The sequence below is a fragment of the Vigna umbellata genome, chromosome 3 (assembly GCF_029865625.1).
Source record: "Vigna umbellata cultivar VRB3 chromosome 3, Vumbellata_1.0, whole genome shotgun sequence".
Lineage (NCBI taxonomy): Eukaryota > Viridiplantae > Streptophyta > Magnoliopsida > Fabales > Fabaceae > Vigna > Vigna umbellata.
This window is the reverse complement of record NC_142167.1, coordinates 1,425,639-1,440,307: the sequence shown is the minus strand read 5'-3', so window position 1 is coordinate 1,440,307 and position 14,669 is coordinate 1,425,639. Positions and strand designations below refer to the sequence as shown.

The 14,669-nt window shown below is 34.9% G+C and overlaps 1 protein-coding gene across 1 annotated transcript; it reads right to left on the bottom strand.

Moving 5' to 3' along the window:
* Window positions 1-5,438: 5,438 nt before the first annotated feature.
* PAO1 (polyamine oxidase 1) lies at window positions 5,439-14,231 on the bottom strand. Its single transcript, XM_047310396.2, has 11 exons — window positions 14,074-14,231; window positions 13,732-13,981; window positions 13,459-13,641; window positions 13,220-13,281; window positions 12,871-13,025; window positions 10,560-10,703; window positions 8,917-9,066; window positions 7,204-7,458; window positions 6,267-6,348; window positions 5,916-6,182; window positions 5,439-5,748 (listed from the first exon to the last, which is right to left on the bottom strand). Exons 1-10 carry the CDS (start codon window positions 14,123-14,125, stop codon window positions 5,971-5,973), a joined length of 1,545 nt encoding a protein of 514 aa, XP_047166352.1. The 5' UTR covers window positions 14,126-14,231; the 3' UTR covers window positions 5,439-5,748; window positions 5,916-5,970.
* Window positions 14,232-14,669: the final 438 nt, after the last annotated feature.

Genomic DNA, 14,669 nt, shown 5'->3' with positions numbered 1-14,669 from the left:
AATGAGTTTAATGTTAAAGAAACTTTGAATATAAATTCCCTATGATAATGAACGTTCGTCATTGAACGGTCTTTGACCGTTCGGTGCTGTTAGTAAACTTCTTTGAATTGAATTCTTTCATTTGGAAAGAATTCTAGTTGAGGACGAACGCCCTCTTGTAAGAGTGCTACATTTGAGCTTTCGGCCAAACGTAGATGTCCTGAGTGTTATGTGAGAAATTGAGAAGCTTGTAAATATACATTCGGACACTTAGTCATTCTTAAAAACCTAACTTCACCATCTCATATTATATTAATTTCTTTTTCTATTATCAGTTCGAATCAGTGATGGGTCTCGACCCAAAGCGTTCGTTATGAGTGGCGCTCGGTCTTATACCGAACGCTCGTCCTCGTACTTAATTACCAAACGGGTGGAAATAGCGTTCGTCCAAATTTCAGTAAATCCGTATACTGCGTTCGGTCATTGACTGGCAGTCGGTTTTTATAATTGAATTGTTCTCGGTATGGTCATTTAATCGTCTTGAGGTGTCTTTATCTATTTGGATTCGGCCTAGAGCCTTCCTACTTAAATTATTCTTTGAGTATTGATCGGATCTTCCTAGAGTCAGTTCATTCAACTGATTCGAGTGGTAAATGACGTTCGTCAAATATTATGTGTCGGTTTTATTCTGTTCTGAAACGAGGATTTCTCGGTCTTGTTTTTAACGTTCGTCCTCGTTATGAAGAGGGCTGAACGCTCGTCATTTTATGTAATTGGAACAGAAGATGAAAATAATATTAAAGTGAAAAATTATAAAGAATGAACAGTATATGAGATGAAATGATGGTTGTGGATTTTGAACGAGCGTTCCAGGGAGGAACGACTCTTGGATGAAAGTTGGAATTTGTAAAGTATGAATGTGGACAAAGCTTAGCTGGCGATTCATCCTGATGTTCCGTGAGTGCTCGTCCTCACGTAGAGGGGAGTATGTCATGTGTGGGAACGGCAGGAGGTCCTAGTCCTTAGGGGTACTTTGGATGGAAGGGACTAACCTCGGGTGGCAACTGATGATAAATTCCAGTTACTACACCACCTGGGTGCACGAACGTCATAGCTACACAGAATTCATACAGTCCGGACAGTTAGTCTAGTATCAGGAATTGATTGAACTCATAAATTGATTGATTTGTATATTGGAATATTTGATATGTTTGATATGTTGAGAAATGCCTGTTATTACTTGAATTAAATTAAATAAGCTTATCCTGCGTTTTCCTTGTGTTGTCCTGTTCTGTACGTCCGTCCTTGTCTTTGCAATGATCATCCGTGTGGATGTGAGCAGATGGAGAGGCATTGCTTGAGGAGACGCTTGAAGGAGGAATCTTAGAGGAAGAAAACCTCGTCGATATAGAAGTGAAGGCCGAACAGTAGTACATTCGGGTAAATGTTTAGCGTAGTTAGTTTTGTATGTTGCTTTTGAACAACCACTCTCCCCTTTTGCTTAATTTGACCGTTCGGTATTTATGCGTTGTAAACCGTTCGGTCATTTATGTTTATTGAACATCTTTAGATATTTGTATTAGTTTATGTAAGGTCGTTCGGCCACGAGCGTGCTTTATTTCGTTAGTGTAAGACTGAATTGATATATTAATCAATGTAAATATTCTATTTGTATGGTTTATTACTGTATTTATGGGATGTTACATTAAATAATAATATATCATAACTTTTATTTAACATATTTATATATAATTTACAACATTATGTTTCTTAATTTCTACACATTTTTTCTAAATTTGCAAATACTTTCCCATATTCTTAAGACATAACTCTAATAGCAGGAAAAAAAAAAACCTCTTATGGATTTATGACCCAACTAATTTATTTGTCTTATTCAAAAATTACATGTTAAATAATACTTGAGTTTTATTAAAAAATAACTAGTTCCTAAATAATACTTGATAAGGTAGCTAACAATGATTACGAGCTAAAAAAATATATTCATTTTGTAACTTGCAGCGATAATATACATAATGAAAATCAATTAATTAACCGAGAATTACACATAATTTATACTATTAAATGAATCAACATAAAAAATTTTGAATAATTTTTTTTTCATTAACTTGTTATATTACGTGTTATAATCTTTACACTAACTTAAAAATTTGAAATTTTCGGTTTCTGAAAATATGAGTTCATTTGACCAATATAAAGATATAGTTTGATTACACTTTAGATAATATTTTTGAACAACTGTAAAAATTTTAAAAATCTCAATCTAAATTTCTCCTCTTGCGTTTTACTTTCTTTTTTCAATAATTACTATACCAAATTTTAAATAGAAGAGTTATTTTCTCGTGAGTCTTATCTTGTTTTCTTGATTCAATAATGACTCGTCTTCATCACTTGAAATCTCTTTCAAATGATGTGGTTTGTTCTTCTATTCCAAATTAATTTTCCTTCTACTCAGTATCTTCTTTTTTTATTCGTTTATCTTTTAATTATCTTCATTATATCATCATCTTTGTGCGTTGATTTTCTTTTACACTTTTTCAAGAGAGCTTTTAGACTTATATAACCCTCCATGGGATTATATTTGTGTTCATTGACAATCTTTTAATTCAACCAATAATTCAAGCCTAAAATTTTGATTGTGTATCTTAATCATGTTCAACTAGCTCATATCACCTACCAAGAGGTGGATCTAATTGGCTTAACTTGTTTACCTATTTTAATAACTCTATGTATAAGTGTGAAACTCTTTTTGTCTCTCAATTTCTTGACCAAAAAGAATTCAACAATGTTCTAATAGAGCTTAAGACGTACCCTGCAAAAATTTCAATTTCACTAACTTTTTCAACCTTCGATCTTTGAAGTGTTTGTCATCCTCCTTCTTAGTACTCGCCCTCCGTGAAACGAATAAGGGTTATGCATACAGAAGACACTCTGACGCTCAAATCAACCTCAAATGTCAATAAAGTATTAAATGTGTAATTAATGAGAATGTAAATAAAATACTTCGATGATGGTGCTATTTATAATATAATTTATGTTTATGGGCCTCTACCTAAATAGGTTTGGGCTTGGGCTTAGTGGTCCAATTACTTTATCTAAAAGCAAGTGTTTAATCGTATTTTGATAGCAGCTACAAAGTAATTGGTACTCCATTAATTCTGGTAGATTGACAGGTAATCAACTAAGTCATCTTGTGGTAGTCACACATCATGTGAACTGGACATGTTTAGTACAGGCACTTAGGACGTATTTTGAAGTAATTTGTGCTACATCGTCCAAGGACGAGATCAATATTGATGTGTTTGAGGGTATGATGACAATCTCCTAGCTAGGTTGGGCCAAAGCTAGGAAGAAAGCCATGGAATGGTGGATTATTGGATGATGTGCGAAATGATGATGGGGACAAGGTTAAGTGTCTCAGCCATCAAGTGTGTTATGGTGATGGAGGTGGTGTTCAGTGATGCTCTAAGAGAGTTTGGACCAACTCTTGGAGGAATGAAGATAGAAGAGGTCACTCTAATTTCTCTAGCCTAGGGTGACCTAATAAGAGTAGTATGACTCAAATTTGGCAACATAACAATACTCTATTTCAAAGGTGAATACAAGAGGGAGAAACGCCTCTATTTATAGGTTAAGGGTGTCTCCAAATTTGTAGAAGCTAGACTTAAAAGACCCACCTTAGCTAACTTAGAGAGCAAAGAGAAAATCTTCTCCAATAAAAAGGGGGCAAGTGACACAAATCCTCTCCAATATATATAATATTTTTTCTTATTTTATGGCGTGTATTATTAATTAATGTTTATTTGGATTGTCTAGACGAAAAATGTTTCGAACTAATGTTTGTTTTAATTGTCTGATTTTGTAAGATTGATATATCTAATTAAATACGGAAAATACATCCCAATGCACCGAAAATTGACCTATCATTTATCCATAACTAACAAACTTTTACATTTTCCAACTAACATTGACCAAAATTTAGTTTTTTTTTTTAATGTTTACCATATTTCTACTACATAGTTTTCTTTCTTAGTAAAAATAGTAACAAAGCCTATCATTATCCATAAGAACCTTGGGTGTTGCTCCCTCCACCACCCCAAATACTCTCAGCATCTCCCTACTATTTTTTTAATTTCAAAAATATCCTATGTTAATTTAACTTTTATTCACCTTTTTTAAAATCCTAAATCTCCTTACACCCCCTCATTCTTCATTTTATTTTTCTCTGATTGCACACAAACTACTTTCTCTCCTTTGTTCTTCGCACACAAACCCTAGTGACAAGGAGGGGAGGAATTGGGATTTTTAGGAGAAAATTGTGGTGAGAGGGTGACAAAAAAAGAAAAGGGTGAGTGAAGAATTATGAAGAAGTGAACAAAAAAGGGAATGATTTGAAGGAGGCCAGAGAAACTGAAAAGGGGTGGGGGTAAGAAAAGGAGAACCCTAGAGGGAGAGGAAGGGTTACCCCACGAAAAGGTGGAGATATTTTGGGGTTTGGATTGACATTGAGAATGTGTGGAGTGGAGCTGACGAAAGGGAAAGGAAGAATTGTACTTTTCGTTTGGGAACAGAGGGAGCATAACATCGAAGTAAGATGATGGAAGGACGCAACACTCCAAAGGGAATGAGTTTGTTTATGGTTTGTTCTCCCGAGAGAACTACAGTGACACACACACACTTAGAATGACACCATTCCATATCCTCTTCTATTATATTCCATGAGTGCATGCTTCCAGTTGAAAAGTTATCAAACGAGGAACTGTTAGCTGCAAATATATTCTTAAACAGATGTCAACATCCGTGGACGGATATCGACATTCGTTTGTTCTTCAACGGATGTCGATATTCGTATGACATTCGTTTAAGAATTCAACGCATATTCATGTCCGTTTAAATATTACTAAAGGGTAAAAGAGGAATGGAGAGGTGTAGGGAGCAATGTGTAGTGGTGGAGAAAGTATCTCTCAATAACCTTTAGGTTTCAAAATCCCTTATAAAAAAAAAAAAAAAGAACCCTCTTGAACCTACCCTTGTTCTCCTTCCAAATAATAAAGATTGAAACCCTTTCACCCTTTTCATAACCATCACGTTCCCCTCAACAGTAGCCTCCCTCCTCCTCCTCCATTACACCCCCCACTCCCTCCCTCCCATCAAGTTAGTGTTGGCTGATGTGGTTGGAGTGGTAGTTTGAGGAAGTTGTTTATGATGATCGAAATTTGGATTTTGTGGTATAGGATGAAAAGTTTAGTGCATTGGATTGTCACAAGATTTAAAGGCTAATTTTTGTAATTTACTATTTAAGAGTTATAGTTAACTATACACGCATATAAATAAGGTTAAAATAATGATAAAATAAGAATGAGTATCAGACCAAATTCAGAGAAAACTGACTGAATATAACTACTATTTAAGCATGCATCCAAAAAATAACGAATTTTGCATTGCAATAGAATTTAAATGGATATCATTAACTAGTAAAAAATTAGGATCCACAACTGTTATTATGCTTACAATGTAATTTTTCTTCTTTCTGACTATAAAGAACAAAGTAATCGTAATTTATACCAATTAAATTAATTAATTCCCTTCAAAAAAAAAAAACCTAACATGCTTCATTAATAATGAAATGGGAAACATCTGCGTATGCTCCAACACTTCTTCTCCTCACCTTCACACTTATTGGAAAGTGTACATTAACCATGGCAGCATCATGGACTTGAACGGTCTTGGGACACGTTTACATAAAAATTCCTAAGAAAAAAATTAAATATTTTTTATTAGAAGTTAATATAATATAATAACCAATTTATATAAATTATTTTACATTAATATGTTTTTTAAAATTTAATTTTTAATTTATGCATCAGTTAATTTTAACTCATTGAGACATAAATGTTGAGATTTAGAGCCACACTCACCTCGATGAATAAAGTATGCATCAACTTGAAGGTGACTCTGTACAGTTCCATAGTGTTACAAGATGGCCTCTTGCCTCCCAAGATTGCCAGTGAGGTATAATTGTGTAGGAATATCGCACTTGTGGATATTGGAGACAGTTTCTGCTTTGGGCATTGTTAAAGATCCTGTAAAAGCGAGCAAGGGCTCTAACAACAGAGTTTGGCTCTCACTATTTCTTTCTTTTTCCTTTTTCATTTCTTCCAGTAACGCTTTGCTGGTGTCGATACCTGGTTTTAGTACCGTGTCAGGTCTTCCTTCTAGTTATTGCTATCAGAGCTATCTATTATTAACAAAAGAATACAGTGCCTAACCTGAGAGGTATCCACCGTGTACGTAGCCATTAAATCTTTCACTAGTGTGCTCCCCAGTGAAGAAAATGCGACCTACAGGGGCCTGCGATGTATCAAGAGAGACCAATAACGTAAGGGACAATTAGTTTATTTCATTTTATGTGGTCCCTAATTTTGTAGATGAATAGCAAACTCACAGAAGCGTAAAAGAAAAGGAATAAATTAAACAGCCTGACAGAACGAAATATACCTCAGGATTATCTCTACCGTACAAATGTTCAAAATTTCAAATATTAAATATAAAGGATAATCTTTGTTGGATTCTGCCTCCCTGTTCAGCAATGAACTGGGATGCCAGAAAACAAAATAACATCAACTTCATGTATCACAAATAGAAAATTCAAAATAAATAAATTCATTAAAATGCCGTTAATGTGTTTTTACTACTATTTTCAAAGCGTTATTGATGTGAATTCTAATAAAAACGTATCATTTAAAATTTATTAATCCATACCTTTAGAAAAATGTTTAGTAAATTATGCTAAGAAAGGAAATTTAGATATATGATAACTCCCCCAACATCTTTTTCTTTTGGGGTTCGGGAAAGAAAAAAAAAACAAATTTACAAAATTTAAGGAAATTTGTTAGAAAGGAAATACGAGTTATCGGGTTAATGGCACTCGCAAGTCACAAGTCCTTGGCATTGAATTGTAGTTAGGAGAGACAATAAATTATAATAGGTAGATGTAAGCTCCACGTCATCTGTTGTTTTGTTTTTCATGCACGGTAGTGAAGAATACAAAGAAACGTAAATGTCTAAGAGAGAAAAAAAAATATAAAAGACAAATATATATATATATATATATAGCACCAATTGATATGTTTAAAACAGAATAGATTAAAAAGGGAACTGTTACACATTTACAAAATATATAGAAGTTCGAGTTGAAAAGCAAACCTTAATATTATGAAAAACTTTATGATTGGAAATGATGGGGTAGTTGCTGTAGCTCCCTTTCTGAAACCTGTTATTCCACCAGCGAGGAACGAGTATATCAATGGCATCAGGGATGTCTGATCCAAACATATCCCTGAGCACTGCCATAGCTTCTCTCAAGGTCTCTTCATCAGGTTGAGCTTCCACACGTTTTGATTCCGCGTTAGTCAATGTCACGACTAGGATATTGGAGCCAGGATAGGCGTTCTCCATGTGCTGGTCATAATCCAGCAAATTAGCACATAAACTAAAAAGATTTGGATGAATGAACTTACAAACAGACAACTATTCTGATTCAGAATAAAACATGGACAGGTTAGCAAAGAGACTAAATAATTCAATCCCCAAGGTCATTTAAAAAATATTATGATCCTGTCTTCAATTATTTTCACTTATCATAGAAGTTCAGATCCAAAATCAATGCATCATTACATAGGATTTTAATATTTAAAAGAATAGAGCAGATATAGTGTACTAAAGTTCAATAGTGTCCAAATTCTCCATCGTATAATTCAATTTTTACCTATTATAATACTATTATACGGTTTGAAATATGTCATAATATTCTATATGAAAAAGAAACCAATCATAACCAGTGTTGTCCCCCATACGAAATTCATAACAGATGACTCCAAGGGAATACCAACATTAGAAACATCCGTAGAAAGATGATGAGCCATTTAATATTATTTAACAGTGACAAACGAAAGATATTAATCTCTTTGTTCTTCCTGAGAACATATAATAATATGACCATAATAAGAGAAATGGAAATAGCTGAAGCAAAAGTTTATTATCATGAGCACGTAATACAGGTCAAAATTACAACTTAAAATAAAAGTTAATAAATATACACCTAAGTAAACCAGGGAAGGGGGAAATATAAGCAAAGCTATTTTTCCATATCAAACAAAAGATTCGTGTTTTTATCAATTAAGTCGATTATGTTGAATTACGAAAAGAGTAGAGAGTGTTGAAAGCTAATTACAAATAAACTCGTTATGAAGTTCAACTGGAGCTTGTTAATGAGATTGATGAAATCCAGAGCACTGGGTTTTATGCAAAATCTTTGATAGGACGTGAGGATCCTGGACACTTTCAGGGGATTGTTATTTTACAATTATTTAATGACTGACCAGAGTGTTTCCCCATAGAAAGGGGATAAAAACAAAAGACATAATTTTGTAGTCCTAATAACAAGTATGATAACATAAGTTATCTTATCGTAATAAACCACAAGTTTAGGGATTAAGATCAACCATGTGACCCACATGCACAACTCATAAATTATAACAAGAAGGTATTATTTAAATCCTCAGAATGCCAATCGCACTCTATTTTATTTAGTGTATACTCTTCAAATCATATAAAAGTTAGATAGATACATATGCTCAGCCTGGTCCCGAAGGTTAGGTAAGTGGCTAGTACTTTCACGGGAAATTGAATTGATAGCAGATTCTAATTACCTTTGTAATTAAGATAATAAATAATTTCCCACAGAATTTGACTTATAATAGATCTGATTCTATGTTCACCCCAATTAGTAGATGAAAACACTACAAGCTTTGTCGATAATAGAAACAAAACAGAAACAGAAAGAAAACGAGACACCTTAGTAGAAAAAACATTAGGGGAAATGAACTGACAACCATTAATGAAAAATTAAAAGAATACCTGCCAAAATGTGTAGTAGCCTCTCCGCTCGTGAGCATAGATGAAGAATTCCTTTTCGGGTCCACTTGGCCAGAACTTATACGGAAACTTCAGAAAGATTTTAGTGTACACCATCACATCACATTTCTCGATGGCTTCCAATTTCCACCTCTGTTTCATTATTTTATTCAGCATGGACATATTGAATCAGACAACATTTAGCTCACGAAGACAAAATTTATAAACCAATAAAAAACAGAACTGAGGGGACGTTTAGACGACTAAAGCCCACCTAAGTAGTATACGGAAAAGGCAAAGTACCTCAATGATAGTTTCCCTTAATATTTAATTTGATGACCTCACTCGCTGGTAATTCTTTGTACACAGTTTGATCAAATACATTACGTGTTCAACATTTAAATTTACAAAATATTGAGTCCTTCAGACATCATCAACTCTGAAAAATTAAAGTTTGTATCATATGATAGGTATAGAACTCTCAGAAGTTGTAATATACATATATTTTCACAACTTCATCTTGCGTTGAAGTGGGAAAAGATTTTAGTAATAAAGAATCGCCCATATAAGGACTTGGTCCAGCTGTACAACACACAAGATGCTCATAGGTTAGACTTGAGAGGTTTAGACTACAATTTTCTAGTACACAGTGCATTGGTCCATCCATAGGCTTCTAAAATCCATATGAATATGCAACAAAGTTAAAATCCACTAACGTTTTCTATGGTGTCACCTACCCCACTCAGTTAACTTTAAACCTTTCTTTTCCATTTTAAAAGCAAAGCTCTATTCAGGTTACAGCTAACTAACTGTTCCACATAGCCATTATTCATGCTAATTAATTATAGCTTGAATTAATTTTTTATTTAATTTGAATGCAATAATTTACCAACCACTAAAAGATTAAGTAGCATCTTTCTAAAGACAACACAAGACTGCGCGCTACTTGAATTCACAACTACATATGCAAGTTGGTGTTATCTTTCCACGTGTTGACCTAACCAAGAGGGTTAATCGACCACCAACGATGAGACTGTGGATCATGCGATCCCTGTTTTCTACATATGAAGACACCTCGAAAAACTTCTTCTGGCGTCATCAACCAAAGAGCTCAATTTAATACGAAACTAGCTATCTGTATATTTCTTTACATTCCAAACCAGTGATATTAAGACTGTGGGGTCACAACCTTTTAACAGAAGGGAAACTACTACTACTGTAGGGACCCGTATAGACAGAACCACAGACTAGAGATTCCATTTCCACCATATTGGTAGCAAGTAAATGCGTTATTATAGAATAGAAGGGCCTTGATTCTGAAATTAATGCGCTTAGAAAGATCAATGTGAGATGCACAAAACGTCCACATATTTTAGGACCAATTACTAAGTTCCAAATCATTTAGTATTATATATTGACTATATAGCAGTATAATATACCAGAACAAAACTATGCATCTGTTTAGATATAAGTTGAAAGTGTTCTTAAGAGTTTTTTATTACTTAAGTATAGTTTTATTCATTAGGAAAACTTCAAAAGCTGTTAAAAACATTTCTAGTTTTATATTTGATATGCTTGATTACTCGGGATTCGTGGGAGTGGAGGCAAAAAGGAAAGGATAATAGTAGAATAAAGAGTAGACGTACGGGTAAGCGTGGATTGAAGGCGAGTAGGTCGCTTTGGAGAACACCAATGCTAACAGACAGAATCACGTAATTGGCTTCGTAAACGCAACCATCCTCCGTTTTCACTGTAACGCCACTTTTTGAATACTGCAATTCCCGGACAACCTGCCCAAATTCATGCAAAAATAAAAACTAAAATTTCCTTTTCAGCTTAAATTTCTCCATGTCAGCCAATTCTTATCTAGTACCAGCAAGTAAAATGAACTCCATAAGGACCATGACCCACAAAAATCATACGCAGTCAAAGGGATAGGAAAATTGAAGTCCAAAACGCAATAAAATCTCATGACAATCTGAGCGGTCTGCCTTGGAACCAACTAATAAATTCAAGGAATATTTATTTCAAAGGAATCTAGGCAGACTTGGAGCACGGACTGAGCAGCTGTTAAGTTATTGGAGCTTTATGTAATTTACCCAAGCAACAGTCCTAAGTCAGGTCCATTAGTTTCTGATCTTTTGAGCGATTGAGGTATTGCCTAATAAATGGGGATATTGACAAGACTCCCTTCTTCTGGGTTATTATTTGAGATGAAATGACCCATCAACTTAGGTTATTGCGATTGGGTCAATTCAAATAGTGTGGCTGGTAACAGAAATTGGAACTCCGGGGCCAACTAATTTATGAGACGTAAAAAACCTTTAAAAGGATTGAAATAAAAGCTGAAATTATTTGTGGGTCAAACTTTACCTGTAAGTGGATCTCCCAAGGTTTCGGCATATTCATGGACGTCGGTAACATTAAAAAATGCAGCAATGGTCAAATACACCCTGAACCCGACCTGCTTAGTGTTTGTGCGAACACTCAAACGATGACTTCAGATTCTTTTTCGTAAAAATACAATAAAAAAAAAAGTCCTGTAGAACAAACCCAGTGCTTGTCCACCAATCGTTCATACCCCAGCTGAACAATGCTCATGAAAGGTGTTACAGATCCAACTTTTGCTATGATTTATATTCCATTTCTACAACAACGGCACTTGTTATTTTTTTAGTGGACGATATTTTTTCCAAAACTAACTTTATATTATTTCAAAATTCCGGTAATTTCCCCCCCTTATTTACATTTCTTTTACAAAACGTAAATGTTAAATTCAATTGTCACATGGAACTCCACTTCTTCCAATTTTTTATTCCGTTTATTTTAATTTCATATCATTACATTCCATAAAGTAATTTTAAATATGAATAGGTTGAATATTTAAACAGAAAATATCATAACAAGTTAATGAGAATAAATATAAAAAATAATAGAAAGCTAAGTAGTGATCAACGTACGGTAATTAACCCCTTTTAGGTTCCTCGTTTGAACTTCAGAGATTCAATAGACACACACACACACACATATATATATATATATATATATATATATATATATATATGGTATTTGAAAGAACTTTATTTACGAAAGGCAGTTACATCTTTCTACTTTCAATATCTTTCCAACGCTTATATTATTTATATTCGTACAAGATTTCCTTATAACATAAATTTCGTAAAGAATTTTCGCCTTGAAATGTGTACTTGACAGTTGACCATGACTTGAAATGATTTTTTATTTTATCCACTACACATTTTAACCCACCAAAAAATCCAATACTTAGATGACAATAAAAAGGTCTTGGCCAATAATTTCGCGCCTGAAAGTTATTGACATGGCTTTTGATAATAAAAAACAAGACATTGGACGCTTGTACAAATCACATCCACAATATTCTAATTTTCCTTCTAAAAAGAAATAGAAAATGCTTCATAATAACTAACATACATACATACATATATATATATAGCTCTACTATTCGGTATTTCATAATGCAATTAGCCTTTAGCATTCATTCAACTTTATTATATGATTTACAAAAACCGGTCGGAGCTTAACTAAATTAATTTATAATCTACGTTTCAATTATTAAGTAGTCAAAAGCTTCACGAAAAGAAGTTATGGGAGTTGACACGAGAAGAAGATGCAGGAGATGAGTGACAGAAATATCGCGAAAACACACGCAAAAAACAAAAGCAAAACAGTTCTGAGAAGTCATTATCTGCAAACTCCAGTGGGACAATAGAGATTAAATAACAGACAACGAAACACAATAACAAAAGGGGGAAAAAACAAAAGGCAGGGAAGCAAACAAATGCAGATTTTCACCAGGAAATGTAATTGTTAAGAAAGCAGACAAACCAATGGGGCATATCCAGGAAGGGAAAATGTTCGAATAAGAAAATTCTCATAGAGAAAAGGTTTAATTATATTATATGAAGCGTTGTTTTGTACCTTGTTTAGTTTGAGGCGATTATCCAAAACTCTACCCTCCGATGTGAAGAGAAATTCTTCAACCATTTTGAAGAGCAAATGGTCGTAGCCTCTTTCGTCAGCAACCAAAAATTCTTTCTCACCAAAGTCTACATAGGTGGATATTGGTTCTACCTCTGTGCATCCCAAATTTCCCAGTTTCAGAGAACAGTCCACAGCAAAACAAACAAACAAAAATACACATATTGAAGCAGTTTCGTAATCACAAACAGATGTCCTCTTTTGGATGACACCAAATTTGACATTACAATTTTTTTTACTGGCCTTACGCGGGCAGCAAATCAATAGTGAAAAATTGAACGGATCGTACCAGCCATTTCGAAATCATGCAGGAGGAAATCAATTGCGAGCTCTACTGGCGTTTCCGGCGTCCTAAAATGGGAAGCGTAAAAAAAGCATGAGCAACAAAAAAGGGAAGAAGAAGAAAAATAAAACAGAACCAAAACAATCCAAAAGGAAAATAATTGAAGGCATGATTGATTATATGTAACAACACATTCGCAAAATGACTTTTGCGGCTGAAAACGACGCGCAGAGATTTACACTTACGAAGGCCGTTTCGATTCGTTATTATTTCTATTACTATTAAAACGGTCGTCACCATGACCATGACCATGATTTGCTTTTTCTTCTTCTCCTTCCTCTTCTTCCTGATTCCTCAACATCTGAATCGCCGAGTCCACCGCTTTTTGGTACGAGTCAGCAGCGATTCCACTCGGAATGATGTTCCCGCTGCAAAAAAACAACTCGACACACCAAGTCAGCAAAAGCAAAACAGAGGACGTGATGCAAACGACGTCGTTAGGCGGAATACGAATGGACCTGCGGTCGTAGATGTTGTAGCGCGCATTGCTGTAGTCGGAGAAGCAAGTGCGGATGCCGAATTTCGCGGCGAGTTCCCAAACGGGGTTGGACAGGGGACCGCCGACGCCGGCGATCCAACCGGCTCCAAGCTCCACCGACACGCCGCCAAAACTCTCCTTGCGGATCCTGCCGCCGACGCGATCCGACGCCTCCAGAATCACCACGTCCTTGACGCCGTTCTCCACCAACACCTTGGCCGCAGCAATACCTTCAAATCAAATCAAACACAATGAGATTCGGGAACATTCAATCCAGGAACTGAGTCCGTCGCGGCAGAATAATGAGGCGGAATGAACTCACCGGAGATTCCGGCACCGACTATGATGACGGCGGAGCGAGGGGGAGAATCCATCCTAGTATTAAATCGGTTCGTTCCGTTCACACACAGAGAGAGAGAGAGTGTGTGTACAGTGTTTGCTGTTTGTGTTTTTGTTTTGTGACACCTGAAGAATTATAGCGGGAGTGGGTTTATATAGGTTTTTTTTTTTGCGCTTTATTTATTTATTTTAAATAAACCCTGTTAATTGTTTCTTCTGCTTACTACTATGATGCACGATTGACTCGTGTTCAAACACAATGTCTTTTGCACTTGAATCTAGTTCAACGATACGTGCTCCTTCTCCAACGCGTTTTCGAATTCGCTCATCATGGTGTGGAAGTTACCATTGCACTAACCCCTTTTCTTTTAGCCTCATCCTTTCCTTTAAGTCAACAATAAGTAAAAATAAAATTCATTCTTCACACATTTATTTTAGAATGAATTATTATTATTAATTTTTCGGACGTAGAGTTGAGTGTTTTCACAAAACACATAAGTTAGTTTAGGTAATTCTCTATATTTTAGTTCAAATCTTTTTTTATATACTTAAATTTCTTTTTACGTGCTTAAGTTAGTG

Excerpts from the sequence above, each read along its gene's own strand:
- PAO1 (XM_047310396.2), bottom strand. The coding sequence starts at position 14,125 with ATGGATTCTCCCCCTCGCTCCGCCGTCATCATAGTCGGTGCCGGAATC. Across the intron at positions 13,282-13,458 it reads AACGAATCGAAACGGCCTTC|GACGCCGGAAACGCCAGTAG; the intron begins GTAAGTGTAAAT and ends TTCCCATTTTAG. Across the intron at positions 10,704-12,870 it reads ATCGCCTCAAACTAAACAAG|GTTGTCCGGGAATTGCAGTA; the intron begins GTACAAAACAAC and ends GAATTTGGGCAG.